This window comes from Sceloporus undulatus, chromosome 5, assembly GCF_019175285.1.
Source record: "Sceloporus undulatus isolate JIND9_A2432 ecotype Alabama chromosome 5, SceUnd_v1.1, whole genome shotgun sequence".
Lineage (NCBI taxonomy): Eukaryota > Metazoa > Chordata > Lepidosauria > Squamata > Phrynosomatidae > Sceloporus > Sceloporus undulatus.
The window spans coordinates 165,642,502-165,664,783 of NC_056526.1; the positions used below are offsets into that span (position 1 = coordinate 165,642,502).

A 22,282-nucleotide genomic window follows, 5' to 3' on the forward strand; every position below is an offset into this window, starting at 1 on the left:
GTGGTTGTGGGAAGTTAGGATCTTTATTGGTATATTGATTCAATAAAGCTAAACCATGTTGCAATGAATTTGTTATACGTGTCTGTTCTATTTATTGTTATCTGAGAGGTTAGCTTTTCATTAAGTGCAATAGTCCATACTTTCCTTATCCAAGAGCCTCCAGGCTCTTCTATTTGCTTGATAGCCCTAGTCTTGCAAGTTTTACTCATCAGCTGCTTACCTTTATGCCAAGTATAAAGCAACTGCCATCTTACTGCAGCTGCTGTAGATATCCTGGCAACATTTCTCTGCAGTGAGAACTTTCCCTCTGTTAAATAAATCCTCTTAGGGAACACAAAAGCTGCCTACAGTGCTCTGACAGGCAGGACTGAAAGGAAGAATGAGGTTCTCCTCAGTACTCAAAAGCCTCTTTATGCCATCCCAGCAGAGACAGTCTTGAGAATGAATAAAAATGATGAATCATGTCATTGAAATGCTAGCAGTCTGTACTCCCTACACAAACAGCCTCATTTACTGAGAGATCCCAAAAATGTCTCAGTTATAGAAGGTGAAGCATTAGCATGCAAGGCAGGGAAGCAAGGACCACACTGTTGTATTTTGAAACGACCCAATGTCTGCCTTCATGTATTTCTTCTCTTCCTTGGGTTCTGAGCTGTCTTGAAGGCCTTTTAGTTCTGGGGATACTATATTCAGGCATTCAGAAGTCTAAAAATGTTCTTGTTGTTGTGTGCCTTCACGTTTTTTCCGACTTGTGTTAACCCTAGAAACCTATCATCAGGTTTTGTTGGCAAGCTTTGTTCACAGATGGCTTGCTTTTGCCTTCTTCTGAAGCTGAGAGTGTGCAACTTGGCCACGGTCACCAACTGAGTTTCAGTAGATGAGTGGGATTCGAACTCTGGTCTCCAAAATCGTAGTCCAATATTCAAACCACTACAGCATGCTGATTCTCTCTAAGGACATCAATCCATATTAATTATCTTTTGTGAGCCAGTATTGTATAGTGGTTGGAGTGCTGGACTAGGACTCTGAAAGAACAGGGTTCAAATCCCCACTCAGCCATAGAAACACACCTTGAACAAGTCACCCTCTCTCAGTCCAAGAGGAAAGCAATGGCAAACCACTGTGAACAAATCTTGCAAGGAAAACCCTATGATAGGATTGTCTTAAGGTCATCTTAAGCCTTTAATGACTTGAAGGCACACAACAACAACCCCAGCAACAATTATATTTTTAAATACTATGGCGCCATATAGACAGCCTAAAAACAATGGTCTGCAGGTGTCAGTTTTAACTCCAGAGGGGTGCCACAGCCACTAGACTGCACAACATCCCTCTGGAGTAAAAAGAACCCGGTTCTTCCAGGTTCTTTTAGTGGCGCCCAGGTTATGTCACAGGTGCGCCAATGGCACACTCGTGGTGTAATGGATGCACAGCAACATGCAAACACTGCGCGTCCCTTATGCCAAAATGGCAACGCCCATGCGAATGGGACGCTGCCATTAGGCCTCCGCCGATACAGTGTAGGGTTCAAGAGCATGCAGTTAATGCCTGCTCCTGAACCGTAGTATCAGTGCCACTATGCGCCTTTTGGCCCATCTGTACCTTAGACTTAATACACATTACCACTTATGGTGAAGAACATACAACCATTAAGTCCAGAGCCAAAAATTATCTATCCACATCTCTGTTTAAATTAGGGCAGGGGATGGGTAATATCAGACAGCAGAAAGTGAAATGATCCTATGATTCTATGAAACAGTTTAATCCAGAATGTGTATCCTATACAGTATTTTGTTTTCAAGTGAACTCAATTCAAAATTCCTTTCCAGCTGCAAAGTCAGTTTCTTTATTATTCAAATAATTGTGTACCTTTACCTGTGGGGCTTCTGATAACAAAGACAGATAAGCAAATAGAACATGTGGCTTTTTGGCTGTCATTGCTTTCGTCCCTCTTGCCAATTAAGAAATTTCAGACATTATGTTAGGGATTTATGTATGGGATTTATTCCCAAGGTAGAGTGCATAGAATTGTAATAACAGATAGCTATTATTAACTTACAGACTTAACTGACTTAATTTTCTTTCATCTTTCCAAAGGAGTCTGGAAATGTCAGTTTTATAAGAAAGGGCTGGGTGCTTCTCACTAATAATCACCATCTCCAAACTACATTTCTCTGGATCCTTCAAGAGAAGCAACGGCAATTAAAGAAGTTGCTACTACAAACTTCATTCGGATATTTCTCATGCTTTCTTGTGTTTTTGTTTTTAATGGTTGTATGTTCTTTACAACTTTCTTGGTGGAGATCCCAAGGCACCTCTTCTTATTCTGCTGAAGTCTTACCAAGGTGGGCATCCTAACTCCAAATACATTATTTTTTAAAAAAAATTAATCAGACAGTGAGTCATAAATTGCATCCATAGAATTAAAGGTGTAGGAACACAGTTAAATATTTTTTTAAAAAAACTTTAAAATTTGTGTAGATTTAAACATTAACATTGCCAAGCTTCTTACCCAATCTGAAATTTAAAAACAAATTCACCTACCTTTGCAAGAGAAACGTTCCTTCTGGTATCCTATAGGACACCTCCAGGATTCCTCAGCTGATAGACTGACCAAACTAATTGTACAGATGACACGCAAAAGAAATGTGAAAAAGAAAAACATTGCCTCAAATTAATCCCCACACAAGTTCACACACTGTCAATGGAAGGAAACAGCTTGCTTTTGGTCATCTTTAATACAAAACAAGCAAGTGGAGCCACAAGGTGCATCTATCTACAAAACAGCCGACTGAGAGGCATCTTCTAATTTGGCTCGCTTTGAGGTGCTCACTGTCAACAGCTCAGACCCTTGAAGAAATCCCAGGGTGATCAATTCTGTATGCATGCACACACTCCCTTCCCTTTTCTTTCTTTCCTTTTTTTTTACTTTTTGGAAGCCAAGTATGAAATGCCTGACCCTCTTGTTACAAATTTAACATGGCTTAAACCCAAAGATCACATGCACTGCTGCAAATTCCAAAGCCGAAACAAAACTGTAGAAGAAATGTGATGCTGTTGTTGTTATTATTGTTGAAAGGCATTAACTGAAAAAGAAAAATGATCTTTTGTGAAACTTTTGAAAGTAGTATGTTTTGGATAGGCAGGTAGGAGAATATAGTGTAGAAAGACCATGTCTCTTTTTAAGCACACATTAAAAGACTCTTCTTTTCTTTTCTTTCTATAGCTTGTTTTCCCCACCCCATTCTTTCTTCCCCTTTTAGTGCCACTCCAGTGAAGCTACTGTTTGCAAACAGAAATGGAGGGAAGCTAGCCAAGGTGCAGCAGTCGTTCCCCCCCCCCTCTCTCTCACACACACACACACACACACACAACCCTACTATTGGGAGGCTTCCCCCCCCCCCTTTAAAAAAATACTGTAGTAGTGGTGGTGAAAGTGATGATCATGGCAGTGGTGATGACATTTGGATATTTAAGTGCAATTAGTTATTTTTCCTGCATTTACCTGTTGTTATTTTGTAAAGGTGAGGCTTAGGGCTAAACAGCTTACAAACAGCACCCCTATGAGATAGAGAAGAATGTAAAATAATTGTTTATATATATTCTGTCCCTTTATGCATACATTAGAGCTCTAAGGTCATCTGGAGAGTTCCTTCTCTCTGTTCCACCACTTTCCCAGGCTCCTTTCATGGGAACAAGAGAAAGGGCCTTCTCAGTGGCTGCTCCCAGACTTTGGAACTCTCTACCCAGAGAGGCCAAGGTAGCCCCATCCTTGCTCTCCTTCTATCAGCAAGTCAAAACATTTTTAAGCCAACAGACTTTTATGAACTCACTAGGGTTGGGCTTGTAATGCTATGTGGTGCCTGTTTGCAAGGTTTGTTTATAGTCTTTTAATGATTTTTTTAATATTCTTCATGTTTAATGTTTTAACTTTACAAATTATTTAATTGCTTTTCAGATCTTATAATTAATACTTTATTAAAGCTTTTGTATAGTTTTCGATTTGTATTGTTTTAAATATGTTGTTAGCCACTTTGAGTCTCCTTTCTGAATGAAAAGCATGCTATAAATAAAAACAACAGCAACAACAACATGAGGCCACTCAGTCCTCTTCCCTATAGAGCAGAGATCTGAACCTCTGAAAGTTGCATTATTAGCTATTCCTATTATTATTATTATTATTATTATTATTATTATTATTATTACCAATTTCCATTATTATCAGAAACAGGTAATATGGTCACTAATACATAATTATGGGAGTTTGAGCTTAATTTAAAAGAAGGGACTGTTTTGAGTCATAATTAAATACTTCCCACATTCCTCCCAACTATACTTAGTAGGAAAGATTTAAGTATTGGTTTAGTATTTCCCTTGACAACAGAAGAATACAAAATTACTTCCCTTTGGATGAATTAGCCTCCCACAATCTGCTGCCCTTCAATTTATAAATCCCATCAGATACCCTCCAACAGATGAAAACAAGGACACGTGTGTCCAAGCAGCATCAAAGTGTGGTCATGACAATAAAAGTTATTAAACTTGTGGAAGAACACACAAGCTAGGAAGGACAACAGTTTGCTTCTTTGTCTACTGGAAAGAGCAGGATTCCACCCCTTCCTCTCCTGTCCTCTGTGCTGAACTAGGAGATCATCACACAAGGCTTCTACAGCACAGCAATCATGTTTTTGAAGCACATGGAAACATGCCAGTACTGAAGCGATCTTTATCACATTATGCAATTATAGCTGTTCAATACCACTTGCTATAGCCTCATCCTATGGAATCTTGGGATTTGTTGTTTCATGGGACACTTAGAATTCTCTCTCAGAGAGCTCTAATGCTGTAGTACATAAGAGTGTACTAGAGATTTCTATGTACTTCACCAAACTGTAGATCTCAGAATTCTGTAGGATGGCAGCTAAAGTGGCCATCTATAAGTTACAAGCTACGATAAGTATAATGGTGTAGAATAGACCCAGCCTTGGACTAGATAGTAATTTAACAACCACACCTTCAAATAAAAAACTGTAGAAGAGACCATCCTATTGAGGCCTGAAACCCCCTAAAACTAATTTTCTGAGGAATGGAAATTATTCCTTACTAGCTCTTTTGACCTTCTGCTCTCAGCATTACAGAACTGAAAGGCAGTAGGGATTTCTCTGCTGGCTTAATCTGTTCACACCTTAAAAAGTGGCTTGGTAAACTGTTTTATCTGGGACTTTTTAAACAAATCCTTGCAACATGTCAGGTTGACTATTTTAGCATTTAGAATTAGACTCGAATAGCTCCAGTGTAGCAGCTGGTAATCCTGGCAGCTCCAAAGAGACATCCCAGCTGTAAACATCGGAGCCATTCCTAGGAATCTTGGCTCTGTTTGGCATACAGTGACAAAAGCTGATGGAGTCTTGGAAAATGAGGAGCATGAAATACTGATTAGAAGCTGCGTCATTCTCTCCTGTGCAGACAACAAATGTATGAAATGGTTTCCTTGGTGTTTATGTACCTATGTATAGTAATCACTTGTTTTCTTTATCTGTTTCTTCCATTACTGTATAGTTGACAAGAGTAGCAAATTGTATCATTTCTGACAAGGCAGTTCCCCTGTTTTCTTAATAAGGAGCTGGTGCTGGAGAATTCATGACTTTGGAGGTAAACCTAAAAAGCCTAACATTATTTTTAATTGACCATATTGCCTCATTAACATTACCCAACTGATCTAAAACATGGGGATTCTGGTGCTACATCTTATAAACAATTACAGTCACCCCTCCTTTCTCACAGATGTGAGGTCTGCCATCTTGAATATTCACGGAGGGGTGACCTCCATTATTTTCAGTGGGGTGTGCCCTCATGACATGTGCCCCCCCCCCCCCACACACACACACTCATGGACATGCCCGCCATTCAAGTCTCCGTTTTCATGGGAAATCCAGAACAGAGGGCCAACTGTATTTTATTTTTGTTCTCTGTGTTCCTGTACAGACAGGCCAAAATAAAGCTGCTTTGGGTCACTTTGGAGGTATGCTGTTTAAATGACACACACATCTTAAGGGACCAAAAGCTGTGCCAAAGCTGCGCTCCAGTCCATAGGACTGGAGCGTGGCTAGCATGGCTTCTGGCCTCTTAGGACGCATGCATCATTTAAACAGCATACCTCCAAAGTGACCCAAAGCAGCTTTATTTTGGACTGTCTGTATGGGCTCTGTGATTTACTGTGGCCTAAATATAATTCCTAGTGCCTGCCAGAGTTGTCCCGGTGTATTAATGGGATTTATTTATATATTAATTTGTCTTTGAGAAGTTTATTCAATTGGGCTACTCTAGCCAGAATTAGCAATTAGATTAGGCCTTTCCAGACATTTATTGACTTAACGTGTAAAACTGTCAGTTCAAGATTGTTGCAGGCCAAACGTGAGACCTAGGGGTTCCCCTGAAGATGTCATTAGCCACTGTGATTTAAGTAGCCACCACACTTGCTCACAGCTTGTCAAACACACACACAAATTGAAATAGAGAACATATTTTTCTGCTTGAACAGAATTCTTAAGCAAAGGAATTGTTCCCAGAACAAGGTGAAATTAAAGGAGTGATCCTTCTCATTTAGGGAGATGGAATAAGGAATATTTAATCTAGCCTACTTGTTTCTAGCCAGAAGTTGGATGCAGAGAAGAGCAGAGAGTGCACCCTGGCACCACAATTAGTGCGAGAGAAGTCAAAAGCTAACTAAATAAATAGAGCTCCAAAGAGCCAAGGCCAAGATGGCAAAGACATAAGGCATTAGCCAGCCCCTCCACACAATAGGCAAGCAAAAAGGTGCACGTGCAATGCAAAATAATGCTGAGCCTTCAAAAGTTTTTAAATGGTGCAATATCTGTACAAGCCATCCTTTGTCCACTTGTACAAAAGTGGATTACATGACATCAACACTTCTGAGACTCTGCCCTACTTTTTCACTTTTCCAAGATTCTGCCCTACTTTGTCCTTCTGTGGGACTTTGCCCTACTTTGATCATCACTACAGAAAATTACATTTTAAAACAAGGACTATGGGTTCCTCCTGTGTGTTCTTCTAAAGCAAGCTGATGTGTGTTTTGGGTACCTGACAGTTTTTGTCAGCTTCCTCAAACAGTCCATCTCTGCATAACCTGCTTGACATCTAATTTCTCTAAGCCCCAAAGACCATGAGTCACATTGGTCAAGTTCCCTCTTAAGCATGAAGTATTTAATATTCCTTTTTTAAAAAAAATGAATTGTTCCCAGAACAAGGTGAAATTAGAGGATATGTCTCTGTTGATACTGTGAAGTGCAAGATGTAGTAGAAGCCCAAAGGCAACAAAGAAAAGTAGTTGTTGCCACACAAAACAAACATTGCAAACAGGTGGCTAGAATTTCACCAAGTGCAGTCTTTCGGGGATAAAGCAGATGAGGCATTACTTAGGACTGGAGTACCTTTCAGCAAAAGCACAGATGTTGCCAGCTGGTCTTTAATTTGTTGGTTGTTTGGGGAAAAGAACCACAATCTTTTAAGCACACAATGAGAAAAGTCAGAGCAGTACCTGTTTGGAACCATGGCAGTGGTTTTAAAATGATATAACAATGCAGTGCAGATACACCAAAAAAAAACCACAAACCAACCCGTGTTCATAAAGCTGCAGAGAAAATTGGGAGAAAGAGAGAATTCTGTAAAGGTAACATTAGCTTAAGTGGGTTTTTAAAACATAAAGTTTTTAATGGCCTAGGGCAGCCATGGCAAACCCATGGCATGTGTGCCAGAACTGGCACTCTGAGCTCTCTCTGTGGGCATGTTTATGTCTCAGTGCCATGTGCATACTTCAACCCAATCCCCATGAGCCTTTCCAGGAGGGAGAGCTGCCTTATTCAACAGGCAGCTATCTGTCCTGGAAAGGGATGGAGGATCAACCCCCCATGGCCATTTCCAGGAGGGGGTGGGGGGTCAATGTATATCTATATGGGTGTTTTTGGCTCAGGGTCACCACACTAGGTCCTCTTCCTTTTCAGGACCTGTTTTCCATTTCAACCTCCTGTCCAGGAGGGATTCCAAAAGATCCTCCATTTTGAGCAGGGCTGATGAGGATGTATTTAGTATTTACAAGAATGACTTTTTGTTTTGTTTTGAGCTTTTATTTCGTCAGGTACTCCTTTTCTTTTCCTTGCATGGTTTTCCCTTGGACGTCCCTGCCCCTGCAAGTCCCCACCCCCGGCACCGGGTAACAACTGGTATGGGAATGCCACCTAGTTTGGATAATTTCTAAAAGGCCATCACTGGCCCAGGTAATGCTGTATTGTTTTAACTGAAATGTTTTCAGGAGCTTTTAACTTGAATTTAATTTTTTTACTGAAATATGAATGTTAATACTGTAGATAGTTTAATTCTATTTTATTGCTTTCTTTTGTATGTCTTAATGGTTTTGTTATTACATTATGAGTTACTTTGAGTCTCAGTTTGGAGTGCAGGAGAAGCAGGATATAAATCTTTAGAGGTATAGTGTCTAGATCAAGGGAAGTAATAATGCCATTCTATTCTGTTTTGGTCAGGTCTCACCTGGAATACTGTCTCCAGTTCTGGGCACCACAATTCAAAAAGAATGCTGAGAAGCTGGAGTGTGTCCAGAGAAGGGCAACCAAGATGGTGAAGGGTCTGAAAACTATGCCCTATGAGGAAGGACTTAGGGAGCTGGGGGTGTTTAGCCTGGAGAAGAGAGGGTTAAGAAGTGATATGATCGCCTTGTTTAAATATTTTAAGGGATGTCATATTGAGGATGGAGTAAGCTTGTTTTCTGCTGCTCCAGAGAATAGGACCCAGAACAATGGATGCAAGCTATAGGAAAAGAGATTCCACCTCAATGTTAGGAGGAACTTCCTGACTGTAATAGCTGTTTGACAGTGGAACACGCTTCCTCGGAGGGTGGTGGAGTCTCCTTCTTTGGAGGTCTTTAATCAGAGGCTGGATGACCATCTGTCAGGGATGCTTTGATGGTGAGTTCCTGCATGGCAGGGGAGTTGGGCTGGATGGCCCTTGTGATCTTTTCCAATTCTATGATTCTATGAAATATAATAATTATAATTTTAATTAGTAATAAAAATTGGATGAAATTATGAGAGAATATGTCTTAGCAGAAAACAAAGGCTTTGGAATGATGTCTCTTGATAGCATTATTTAATCAAGTCAAAGCACACTTACAGCTAATATTTTCTGATCAACTATGCCAATTCAAGAGGGTAACTTAGAGCATTCCTCAAAACAAGCAAGCTTTCATCTTTTGGGTGCCACAGCAAACTGATCTGGAGCTATGTCTCTTTCTTGCTAATCTTGTTCCTAAGGCAGATAAATTAAACTAATGTTGTTTTTTAGATTCATAGAAGTGTACTTATCCAAGGACCCATTCACACTACACAATTATAGTTGTATTATTCCACTTGAATTGTCATGGTTCCATTTTATAATATCTTGGGACTGGTAGTTTGGGAAGGGGTTTTGAGAATTATCAGACAAAGAACTCCAGTCTTTTCTCAAACTACAAACATGGGGTTCCACAGAATGGAACCATGGCCGTTAACAAGATGATTGTGTAGTATGAATGGGCCCCAGGTAAAGGCAGGTAACTACCAGAGAAAGGGCTTCTCGATTATGAAACTCCCTCCCTAGACATGTTTGACTATTGCCTTTTCTGCTTTTCTTTGATTCAGGCCAGAAGCAACTTAGGTTGTGAATAAATTGGGCTAATATAACAACCAGGGTTCGATTCCCTCATGAGAATGGGCCATGGAAACTCACTGGATGAACTTGAGCAAGTCACACACTCTCAGCCCCAGAAAACTCTGTGGTAGGATCATCTTAGGGTCACCATAACTTGAAAATGGCTTGAAGGAACACAACAACAACCCCTTACCTTCAGTAGTCATTGACTGCATATGACAACTATACATTATAAAATGTTTAATAATGTTCCACAATTTGATCCACATTTGTATTATCTAACATCTTGGCCATAATCAAAAACAATATTAAATCAATAATTCCACACTCATTTAAGTGGATTGTGCCATGTCAGAGTGTGCCCTCCCTTTCCTCTCAAATGTTCAGGTGTGGCTGTCTAGCATTTTGATTTTAAGTGAGCAAAACATGAATATGGATGTTTAAAATCTATCCTCCTAAATATATAAAAACAAAAAAGCAATCAATAGGAAAAAGGAATATGCTTTAAACAACAAAGAGCAAATCAATAAAAAGACAATATAAATGAGGCAGAATTGCTTCCAAAATAATAGAAGTCACAAAACATTAGATTTTTAAGAGGCATCTTTTTTCCCTCCACATGTTCTTCCACAGAAAACGTCTGAGAGAAATGTTCTGTGTGTTGATGCTCATGGGTTGTTGTTTTTTAACTGGCACTAGTCCAACAGACACAAGTCTGAAGTCACTTTTCAAAGTCTTCCCACTCATCTTCTTCTGCTGATTCACTGAACACCGATAGTCAGCAAAAATACTCTGACCTTGAACCTTCACTCTTGAAGGTCATCTGAGAATCCATACTTGACCTAGAACAAAGAAGCAGTCTTTCCGATTCCTCCGTATTCCTTCGAGCCCAGAGCTCTCCACCTGCCCCCACCGAACGTGGTTTAAGGGAAAGGGTTTCAAACTTGACATATGTCTCTTTCTCCAAGTCAGCTTCCCTAGTAGATTTGGGTTTCCTGTGAAGCGTTAAGACTTTATACAGTAAAAAAAATATGAGAGGTAGAACAACTGCACAGGCAATGCCACTGGCCACCAGCAAAAGGGAAATCTGTGAATCCTCTTCCATCGACATCCCATCTGTAGAGAAAATGATGCATTGGTCTTTTGTAGGAGGAATCCCTTTGGGACAGACACAGGCCATGTACTGGGTACCCGGTTCCAAACCATCTATTGTGACTTTATTTTTTGTTGGATCTGTGCTCAGAGGCAGCATGTCTTTCTCCCCATACTTTGAGTACAGCACAGTCAGAGCAGGATTGCTTGTAGCGCTGACAGTTTTCCACATTAAGGTTACTCTTTCTTTCGTTTCAGGTATTACTCGAAGGTTTTTCACTGCAAGGGTTTGCTCTCCTACCGTTGCTGTACTAAGTGATGGACCCCCATCTTTCTTACTAGTATCACCTGGCTGCTTTTTGCTTCCATTGGTAATTGCCTTAGAAGTCTTCTTTCCATCAGACATGGTCTTGGGTTGCTTTTTGTCACTGGTCCTTTCAGTGGTAGACCTTTCAGTGGTAGCCAATGTTGTAGGGAAAGTGGTGGTTGTGGGCAATGCTGTAGAAGAAGAGGTGGTCACATTGAAATATTCTTGTTTAATATCTTCCTGCGTAGTGTTTTGCTGGTCTCCTCCAGTCTTTTTCCCATATTTTTGTGGAGACACTGTTGTGGTGACAACCCCAACAACAGTGACAGTAACATAAGCTTCTGACATTCCAGCCAGGTTTTTGGCCTTACACCTGTAGTCACCTGCATCCTTGTAGGAAATGCCTGTCAAGCTAAGGATGGACCATCTTACACCTTCTCCTGGACTTTCTTGAATCACTGGAAATAGAATGAAAGGCATGTAAGAATGGTAATCTCAGCACAAAGAAGCAGCCATCATACCATATTTGTCATGCATTTGAACAAACAGTTCAAACAAGACGTGTCTTTCTAAAAGGGCTCCAACATTTAGCCAATTGATAGATTAGAGTAATCAATAACAAGAACAGTATACCTCAGTTAGCAAAGTACATTTTTAGTTTTTTTAAAATTTAGTTTTTTTGTAATTAACTTACCCAGAGGAAATTAAATTGATATATTAAATATTCTTAATATTTAATATTTAATAATAATTAATTTTTAATATTTTATTTAAATACTAAGAATAGTAACAAAATATCTGAACAATAGCAAGAAGAGCAATTATGACCCAAAACACACTGCAGAAATAATCCCGTCTGAGATTGTTTTAACTGCCCTGACTCAGTGCTAGAGGATCCTGGGAACTGTAGTTTATTGTGGCATGATAGCAGTCTGTAAGAGAAGGCTAAATGTCTCACAAGACTACCATTCCTAGAATTCACTAGCATTGAGCCAGGGCAGTTAAAGCTGTCTCAAAGTGGGTTATTTCTGCAGTGTGTTTTGGACTAAAAAAACCCCAAGAAGATGAGCAGTAAGGATAGTTGAAGAACATTACTTTTTTAACAGAAAACTTGGTACAGTGGTACCCCGGGATACGAAAGCACCGCCTTACGAAATTCCCGGGATACGAAAAAATCCCATAGGAAAAAACTGTTCCGGGTTACGGTTTTTTTTTTTTTTTCGGCTTACGGAAAAAAAATTTGGTGCTTTTCGGCACTTTTTCACACGAAATCGCGGCTTTTAGCGCTAGCGCCTATGGCTTTTTCGGGTTACGAAAAAAATCGGGTTACGAACGCCGCGGCGGAACGAATTAATTTCGTAACCCGAGGCACCACTGTACTAGAAACATAAATAACAGGAGAAGAATATGGAGAGATTGCTACACTACAAAAAGAAGAAAAGAAAAGCAGTTCAATATATGTCCGCAAACTAGAAAGAATCTGTCTTTATATCTACTCCATTACCCCATTATCAATTTTGAATTATTTATTTATGTAACATGAATCTTGCAGTTCTTTCAAGACTGAATTGTACCTCCCTACATCTTTTCATGTCCACCTCCATTTCAGCATGTGATATAGATTAGGCCAGTGATGGTGAACCTTTTAGAGGCCGAGTGCTCAAACTGCAACCCAAAACCCACTTATTTATTGCAAAGTGCCATGTCCCTCTGCCTTTCTAGTAACAAACTATGGCAAACTCTGTGCTGGGGCAACGGCACATGTGCCCACAGAGAGGGCTCTGAGTGCCACCTCTGGCACACGTGCCATAGGTTCACCATCACTGGATTAGGCGAAGAGGCAGTGAGTGGCCCAAGGTTACCTAGAAAACCTTATGGATGAGTTGGAATATGGGCCTGAATCTTTCTAGCCCTAGGAATGAGAGATCAGTGTACTACCAGTACATTATAATTTTGTGTGTGTTAAATCCATACATTAATCCCATCTCATTTTCTTCAGAGTCAGGATACATGTAAATTTCACCCATTTCCTTTTACATGCATTTTTGGGCTGAGTACAAAATTCACCAAACTATACATTTTATATGTTTAATCTGTCTACAAAATAAAAATGTAGCTCAAAATAGATTCTCTAATATACCTCTACCGTCCTAATCTTAGGCCTTGTCTGCATGAGCCAAAAGGCTCATCTCCCCACCATTTGGTGTCTTGTTCAGATGAAGCATAACCCAAACCCCAGTTCTGAGGCAAATAATCCAGATGACATACAGAATGTTCAGCACCAGTAGGATAACACCTTTAAAACAAATTTTAAAATCGTACCACTTACTCTGGCAGGATACAGACCGCCCCTTTGGGGTGGCCTGCACCCGCCCCTTTCCCCGATGGATCGGGGCCTCAGCTGCCACAGCGGCAGCCCCATAGGCCCGGATCCGCCACTTTTCCAGGCCACGGGGAAGCGGCAAAATGCCACTTCCCCGCGGCCTGGAAAGGGGTGTCCTTGGTGCTTCATGCCCCAAGGACACCCCGACAGCAGCGGGAAAAGGGAGAAAGGGGCCGCTCAGCCCCTTTCTCTTTGCATCGCTGGTGCGGATGTTTAAAGGCCGCACCAGCGATACACGCGGCCAAAGGAGTTCCAAAATGGAGCTCCTTCTGGCGCTGCTGAAAGGGCCCTACAGTGACACCATGATGTAATGGCTGTGCCACACCTTTTAGACGCAATGTGGCCGTTATGTCAAAATGGTGGTGCCTGTGTGAACAGGGAGCCGTCATTTTGTACGTACTCCTTATGTACTAGGGTTGCGGCTGTCTAAAAGAGATGCCCTCAGGCAACCCTAGTACGTACGGAGTACGTATGAAATGGTCTGTACAGGGCCTCTGAATCTTTCAGGAAGATCTGGGGTCCTCCATTCCCATGCCTGGGCAGTTGTCTGCATGGGCATCCCACTGAGCTGCTCAGAATGTCAACTGTTGTTGCCAGTTGCTCACTCTGAGGTCAGAACATGGTGTCCAGCCATATGATCATCACTGGGCACCTCATACTGACCTCAAATGCAAGTGACCCTTTGCAGTGGTGGACTTGCCAGGAAGTTCAGTGGAACACCCATGCAGACAGCTGACCCAGTGCAGTAATGAAGGGGCAGAAAATGGCAGGAAGGACAGTTGCAGGCCCAGGATATTCCAGAATCCCCCCCAGAATATCGTGGTCTGTGCAAACAGGATCTTAATCCACTAATGATCCAATAGATTGTTCTCTGTATTTGTGGTGCAGTGGTTTGAGCACTGGACTATGACTCTGTAGAACAGGCTTTGTATCCCGACTTGGATGTGAAACCCACTCTGTGATCTTGGGCAAGTCACACTTTCTCAGCCTCAAAGAATGGCAATGGCAAACCTCCTCTGAACAAATCTTGTCAAGGAAACCCTGTGATAGAGTCACCTTAGGGTTGTCATATGTTGGGAACGACTTGAAGGCATACAACAATGCCAATAGTATATAAAAAGATCTTGTAGAACCTTTGATACTAACTGAAAGTAAGAAGTTATCAGCATGAGCTTTCGTGGACTTCAGTCTATTTCCTCAGATTAATTAAGGGGAGTGGAAACCAGCAACAGACATATATATGCCATTGGTATGTGAGAATGTCAATTCAAATTCAAAATCCTTTGTATATGGAAATGAAGTAGTAAGTCCAGTTTTAACAATGGTTGTTAGTGGACAAAGACTTTGGGAACTTGCTAATGTGTATTGAAATGAAAAGACAAGACCAGTTTGGCTTTGGAAACTAGCCTGTAGGTGGGGAGAATAGATGAGTGTAGGACACCCTGCCCCCCAAGGATGGGGTCAAATAGCGTTGAAATGTGTGTAGTGAGCCAGAAAGCCATTATCCTTGTTCAATCCATTGCTGAGGGATGGTAGTTTATGCATGAATTTCAGTTGTGCTGTTTCTCTTTCCAATCTACCTTTGTAGAAAGGTACCTTTGTAGAAAGGTAGATTGGAAAGAGAAACAGCAGAATTGGAATTCATCCATAAACTACACTCCCTCAGTTTCCATTCAACAATGACAAAATTGAGATATTGCCTGTCACAAAACAGAAAAATCAACATGGTCTACAGGTTACAGTGCTGGACTTAGACCAGGATTAACAAAGGATGGGTAGTGTCTTAAGATGAAACATGAGCTCTTGAGAATAAATAAATATAAATAAATACCTGTATAGTTCACTGGGAGGTTGTCTGACCTAATCCAGGTGAGTTGTGGGGTGGGGTAGCCTGTTGCATCACAGCGTAGGAGAACATTGCTTCCCAGGGGCGAGGTGATTTTTGTGGCTGAAGTCATTACTGATGGTTTCAAACACTGTTCCAGCTCTGCTCTTTGAAACAAGATCCCAGCCAGGCTCTCAGGCCCAGTACAAGCTACAAAGGGGTCCAGAAGTACAACAGAGGTGTCCACAATTTTGGAAAATTCAATGAGCTTCGAAATTCGACAGTCGCAGTACCATGGGTTGTCCTGCAAACCTTCAAACAGGAAAAAAGTAAACTGATTGTCTTGCCGACAATGCAATTCTGCAATTAGATTAGAATAGCAGAATAGCTTGCCCTTACATATTTCAGCATCCACAGTCATCTCCAAGATGCAGAAGGAGCTTTGGCAGAATATCTAGCATTTTTGCCAAGCAATAATTATATTGCTATAATCTTTTTCCCAACAGGCTTGTGATTTATATTTGCTAGCAGCCAACTGCCTTCTGCTCTTATTTTATGACTATGATAACAGTGAGGAATTTAGATTTAAACGTCTACAAATATCTCATTTGTAACATACATAACTTTTTAGGACAGCATGGAAAAATAACTTTTAGAATCTATGATTTTTATTATGTTTGTGTATGTGCCTTCAAGTTGCCTATCGACTTATGACAACCCCATGAACTTCATAGGGTTTTCTCAGAAATACTCACAAGTGGTCTTGCCAGTTCCTTCCTCTGAAATATAGCCTCCAACACCTGGACTTCATTGGTAGTCTCCCATCTAAGTACTAACCAGGGCTGACCCTGCATAGCTTCCAAGATCAGATGGGACCTGGTGCCTTTAGGTATTTATGCTCTGTAAACTACTGTTTAATTGAGACATTTGAATGATTAAGACATTTGAATGATTAAGCTTTCCCAATTTTTCATGTATTCATTTTGATTTTGTAAATAAATAAAATTACTTTTTAAGAGCTTGATGCAATGTCTTTTCCTGCCTGTGTCAATGATGATAATAACACTTGATTTAAGATGGGGCAGCAAATCAGTTCAGCCTAATTTCAAAAGTCCTCTGCAAGCAAATCACTTCAGGTTTCTACAGAGCTTGGAAAAGTTACTTTAATGCGCCAGTGTCTTTAATAGTTTGAGTGCTGGACCATGACTCTGGGGAGCAGAGTTTGAATCAATCCCTGCTCAGCCATGGAAACCCACTGGATAACCTTGGGCGAGTCACACTTTCTCAGCCTCAGAGGAAGTGAAAACTAAAGCCCCTCTGAACAAATCTTGCCAAGAAAACCCAATTATAAATTCACCTTTGGGTCACTATATGTTGGAAATGACTTCTATGTCTAATAAAGGTTGACCGACTGACTGACTGACTGACTTGAAGGCACACAACAACAAAATGTGTTACAACATGGGGGGAGGGATTTGTTGCAAAAGGTGTATTTTTGATGTGACCAAATGTACAGGTAGATAGACTCAATCAAGGAAGCTACAGCCCTGAATCTGCAGGATCTGAGCAGGACTTCTGATAACAGGGTGACTTGGAGGTCTCCCATTCATATAATCTCTATAAGGCCAAGTCAATTGGGCACGACCAGTTAAGAACAAACATGTGAAACCAAATTATTGTTGAGAAGAAACTTAATAGTAAATCAAGATTAACAGCAATGGCTTGTGAGAAGACAGGATAAGAGAAAAATCAGGCCCTGGGAAAAATTGGCAATATAGAGGTTTTGTAGAGCATCTGGGTAAAGTTCTCAAAAGTTTTGTTGTTATCTGATGCTTAAGAAACAGCACCCTCTAGCGAAATTTTATTTGTACTAACTAGGCCATATGTGAAAAGGACAAGACACACATTCATGGTGCATCTATACTGTAGAAATAATGCAGTTTGACACCAGTTTCAGTGGAATTCTGGGGTTTGTAGATTCTCAAGGTCTTTAACCTTCTCAGCCAAAGAAGCACAAACACTTCTCTGCCAAAAGGGCACCAGGAGAGGAATGAATATGCATGAGGGAACACCAAGGTTTACATCTATATATAACAAACCTTAAAGAGATAGGGTGGGTGAAGAAGGACAGCACCATGAGGACTCAGCTTTATTCATGGAAATAACATTGACTTTTGCAGGTGAAGGAATGGAAAACCAGGTAAAGGATATTGAACTGAGTATCCTGAAAAGGGTGTGGCTGGCAGCTTACTGGGTGGTGCGATGGAGCCCTGAATAGACATGCACCACACTGCAAGCTGTTGTTGCATATCTAACATTTCACAGATGAAAACTGGGAGACGTGGTCAAACAACATTAGAGGTGGTCAAGTTGGCACACGTTATTAAGATAGACTGCAGCAATCAACTTTTGCCTAGGATTTTTAGGAAGGCCAAGATTCTATCCCCTCTTTTCCTCTCCCCTCTGCAATTGAGCACAAACTACTTTTGTCTTCTGAACACGTTTTATAGCAACTGAAGTAAGCTGAGGCCAAAAGGAGAATATGGGAGGCAGAGGAGAAAGAAACTATGACATTGTAAAAACAGCCCCAAAAATGGGGCAATAGAGGATTAATTGGGGACCATTCCTGCCAGATCCAGACATCTGGAGGATAGGTTATTTAAATACATGTATTTAAATTCTAAAGTCAATTGCTTTATGTCGATTCTCTTCCTCACATATACCCATTGTGAGCAGTGATTGGAACCATGAACTGGGGCTTGAGAGATTGGGTTCTAGTTCCCAATGAGCCATAAAAGTCTCTGGGTGATCATCCTGAGCCACTCAGTTATTCTCAGCCTGACCTACCTTGCAGCATTGTTGCAAGAATAAAATGGGAATGAAGAGAAGCCACATATGCAGCCTTGAGCTCACTGGGGGGAAAGCGGGATAGAAATGTAACTAATACTAAGTAAGTAAATACATTCATCTCTGAAACGTGTGCCAGCTCAGGTCCAGTAAGCTTCTTAATGGTACCATGTGACTAAGAGGGGTCAAATTAGCATATCGATGGCACAAGGATTCCCACCTATCAACATGGCAAACTACAGGAATCACTGGATTAGCATGGGTACTGCCATCCACCCAGGGGAGTCTGGCTAAAACCATCCTAACCACATTTTAAAATGCTGCTGTTCACACCCTTATGTAGTTTTTAAATCCCCAGAGTGTGAAAAAGCTACTTCATGGGGCTAAAAGTTCCAGAATTCTCCAATAGAGTAATGGGGGCTGTAGTCCAAAAACAGCCATTTTTCCAAGCACTTGAAAGTTTAAAAATAAGGGTGTGTGCAGCAAAAATGTAAATGTAAGCACCCTTCAATTGCCCAGGGGTGGCTTTGCTAGCATAGTAAAACAAAACAAAACAAGTGCAATTTTAAGTGTTTTCTGGCTTACCTAATATAACCCTCTGGGTTACAGATTCAATGTTTCTGTTTGGTGCTGTTTCTGAAAAAGGAAGCCAGATGTCCATGAGGTCTGATGGCAAGGAAGTTAGCTTATTGCTAGAAACATCCAGGTAAGTGAGATTCCTCAAGTATTTGCCAGCTTCAGCTGGAATACTGGTCACTTTGTTGTTGTGCAAATCAAGAGTTCGAAGGTTTGGCATCTCAGCCAAAGATTCCCAGGGGAAACTCGAAAGCAAATTCCCATCCAGACGCAACTCATGTAGCTGCTTTAAATTATAAAAGCTGCTGGCATCAATGGTTGCTACAGAGTTGTAGGTCAGCCACAGATATTTCAGATCCACCAAGTAGTAAAAGGCTTCTGTTGGAATCTTCCGTATGACAGTCTTTTCTATCCGGAGTTTGACAGTGTCCACTGGAACATTTACAGGAATCTCAAACATGTCAGGATCATTACACAGCACAGACCTAACCACAAGGAAAGAGAAGTACCTGATGATAAAGAGTTTTTTTTTTTTTTGGGGGGGGGGGGGGGAGGGGATATAATATATACCAAAATATTGACCAATTTTACTAGTTTCAAAATTGTGAATCTCAAAAGAGTCAGGTTGCTTAGGAAAGCAGTATTTTGGCCTACACACTGCATTTGATCAGCAAAATCTTGTACAATGGGCTCTTGTTGTTCCCTGGGGTTTGATTCCAGGACACCCTCATGGATACCAAAATCTGGGGATACTTAAGCCCCATTAAATACAGTGGCATAGTAAAATGGTGTCCTTTATATAAAATGGCATCATCAAAGTTTGTTTTTTGGAATTTATATATTTTTTAAATATTTTCAAACCGTGGATGATTGGACCCACTGAACAGCCAATGTGATGTAGTGTTTTGGACTATGACTCTGGAGGCCAGTGTTGAAATCCACACTGGCCATGGAACCCTACTGGGTGAACTTGGGAAAGTCACACTCTCTCAGCCTCAGAGAATGGCAAAGGCAAACCACCCTGAAGAAACTTTCCAAGAAAACCTGTTAGGATCGCCTTAGGGTCACCATAAATGGGAAGCGACTTGAAAGCACAACAACAACAATAATGAATGTTCTTAAGTACGACAGTGACTGTGTATAACCTAGATAAAAAGAAATACAGTATAATTCACACAGCACATAGTTAAAATGATAGAATTTGCTACCACAAGCTGTAGTAATGGCTGCCAACTTGGAGAGCATTAAATGGGGATTAGACAAATTCATGGAGGATAAACCATCAGTGGCTATTGGTCCTGATGGCTATGTATCTTCTACAGTATTGGAGGCACTGTGCCTCCCTTCAGCTTTGCTGAGGAACACAAGTAGGTGAGTACTGTTGCACTTGTGACTTGCTTGAGGACTGCTCCATAAGTATCGGTTGACAATTGTGGAGACAGGCCTTGGGCATGAGCCAGCACAGGTTTTCTTATGCTCTTTGCCTCTTCTATGGTGTTGTACCAGTTCAGGATTACCAAGAGTACAATCTGAGATGAATTATCCTCAGGAGATAAGGTAACTACAGGGTTGCCTGGTCTCAGCACCTACTCCTGAGTCTTCAATTTTGGTGGGTCGCCTCCTGGGGAGAGATGAAGGTGCAGATTTACCCATTTTGGATGGCTAAGCATCAGGCAAGAAGAAAAGGGTATGTTCAGATATCCAGTTCATCTAGTTCAGCAAAAGTATGCCACAATTTGAAGGATTTATTGATAGTTCTGGCAATTTGCAAAGACTCTTCAGGGGATCTATATGGATTTGCTTTACTTTGTTAGTTTCCCCCTTCCTTTCCTGCCAATGCAGTGCCAGGGATCTCCCTCTGCTCTGCTTTGTATCCATCTTCTGGTTAGATTAAGTAGATTATCTTAAATGTGAATTAATGAGAAGGAATAATATCTTCATTTTAAACAGGAAAACATTTGAATGACAAGCTGGTAGCTACTGTGGTTAGTACTTAATGCATAATGCTTAATGACTTTACAGGGGCTGTCCCTAGGGAAATTTGCTGCCACGGATTCTCCCTTTTGCAGGATTTTAAACAAAGGCTGATGGCCATCTGTTGAGGGTGCTTTGATAGTGGGTTGGACTAGATGGTCATTGTGGTCTCTTCCAACTCTATGATTCTATGATCTCAAGTTTTGGCACAGAAACTTCAGGGCCTGAGAGGATCCTGGCCTCAGCACTAAAGCAGATGTAAAGATATACCTGGGCAGACTTTAGGAGAACATCTGAGACTACTATGAAAAACTCTGGTTATCAAAAGGGGGAAAGGTGGTATTTTAAGATGGAAAAATGTACATCCATAATTATAAAATTAAGGTTGCAGTTACAGTGGAAAAGACAGGAAAAATACACTTCTGTCTTACAGATGGGCACCCCCCTCATTGTATTGTTTTAAAATAAGGCATCTGTTTTCACAGGCACAGGGAGCTTGAAAGGATCAAGAGCAAGATAATCCAGCCTCTTGCCCAAAGGCAGTAACATCTGTTTGTCAGTCCTCTCAATGAAACCTTAATCATGAGGAATTACTTTGTGCCAGTAATGCACCTAAAGAAACAGAAAGAAATACTTGGATCCAATTTATTGTACAGAATAAAAACAAGCTCCTGTGTATCAGCCCCCATGTCTTTCCCCTGCCTCCAAAGTTAAGGAATAAAATACACTTTAAAAGTTAAGTATTTATTACTCTTTACATATTCCCTTGCTATATATGTGTAGGAACTGTGGATTTGCATTCTGAAAGTCTGCTTTTCGTCTTAGAGGTTGAATGAGCAAAAAATACCAGGGGAATAAAACATTCTTCCACACAATGAACTGGATTGCAATTATACTGAAGTAACTATAGGTCAAGAGAGACAGTGTGGCACATTGGTGTGAGAACTGGCCTAGACCCTGGAGACCAGGGTTCGAATCCCCACTCGGCTATAGAAACCCACTGGGTGACCTTGGGTATGTACACTCTCTTAGCTGTGTTATCCACATGCAACTACCTTTGCACTTTGAAATGAGTGTGCAGCAACTGAGGTAAGCTGAGGACAAGGGGGGAAGTGGGAGGAGGAAAAAGAAACATTTTAAAAGTGTCTGAAGTTGGAGGACAAAGGATTAACTGGGACTGTGCCTGCCAAACTGGGTCAGTTGGTGGATGCTTGAGAGCTTTACTAGATAAAAAAAGAACCTCACAAGATATTAAGTCCTAACCTTCTGCATAGCATGCTTCTTTCCTACATATAGGAATTCCTTGCTTGTCCACACATCAGCACAGCACAGTTTAACAATATGATCTGTTTCACCAGGAGTCTGAAATAGTATTGTCCCAGCATAGGTTAGGTATCTCTTGTTTTGTGTGAAGCAGGCCTACCATAGACCTCAAGGGCCACCAAGTCTACCATTTAACACAACTGAACGGAGTTGTATTTATCAGTTGAGATTTGAGAGAGAATTGGAGAGGAGAGGAGCTGGGCTTGCTAGGAATAGGAACTGGGCCCTTTACATC

The 22,282-nt window shown here is 41.0% G+C and overlaps 2 protein-coding genes across 2 annotated transcripts in view; both read right to left on the reverse strand.

The window, feature by feature from the left end:
• EGF (epidermal growth factor) overlaps positions 1-3,122 on the reverse strand; it is a 74,802-nt gene extending 71,680 nt beyond the window's left edge. Inside the window, 1 exon segment of the mRNA XM_042470080.1 lies at positions 2,545-3,122. Coding sequence (XP_042326014.1) covers positions 2,545-2,665 — 121 coding nt within the window. The 5' untranslated portion in view covers positions 2,666-3,122.
• Positions 3,123-10,327: 7,205 nt separating this feature from the next.
• Positions 10,328-22,282, reverse strand: part of LRIT3 (leucine rich repeat, Ig-like and transmembrane domains 3) — a 16,199-nt gene continuing 4,244 nt past the window's right edge. Inside the window, exons 2-4 of the mRNA XM_042470051.1 lie at positions 18,760-19,235; positions 15,334-15,639; positions 10,328-11,577 (exon numbers count right to left, since the gene is read on the reverse strand). Coding sequence (XP_042325985.1) covers positions 10,499-11,577; positions 15,334-15,639; positions 18,760-19,235 — 1,861 coding nt within the window. The 3' untranslated portion in view covers positions 10,328-10,498. The remainder of the gene's footprint in view (positions 11,578-15,333; positions 15,640-18,759; positions 19,236-22,282) is intronic.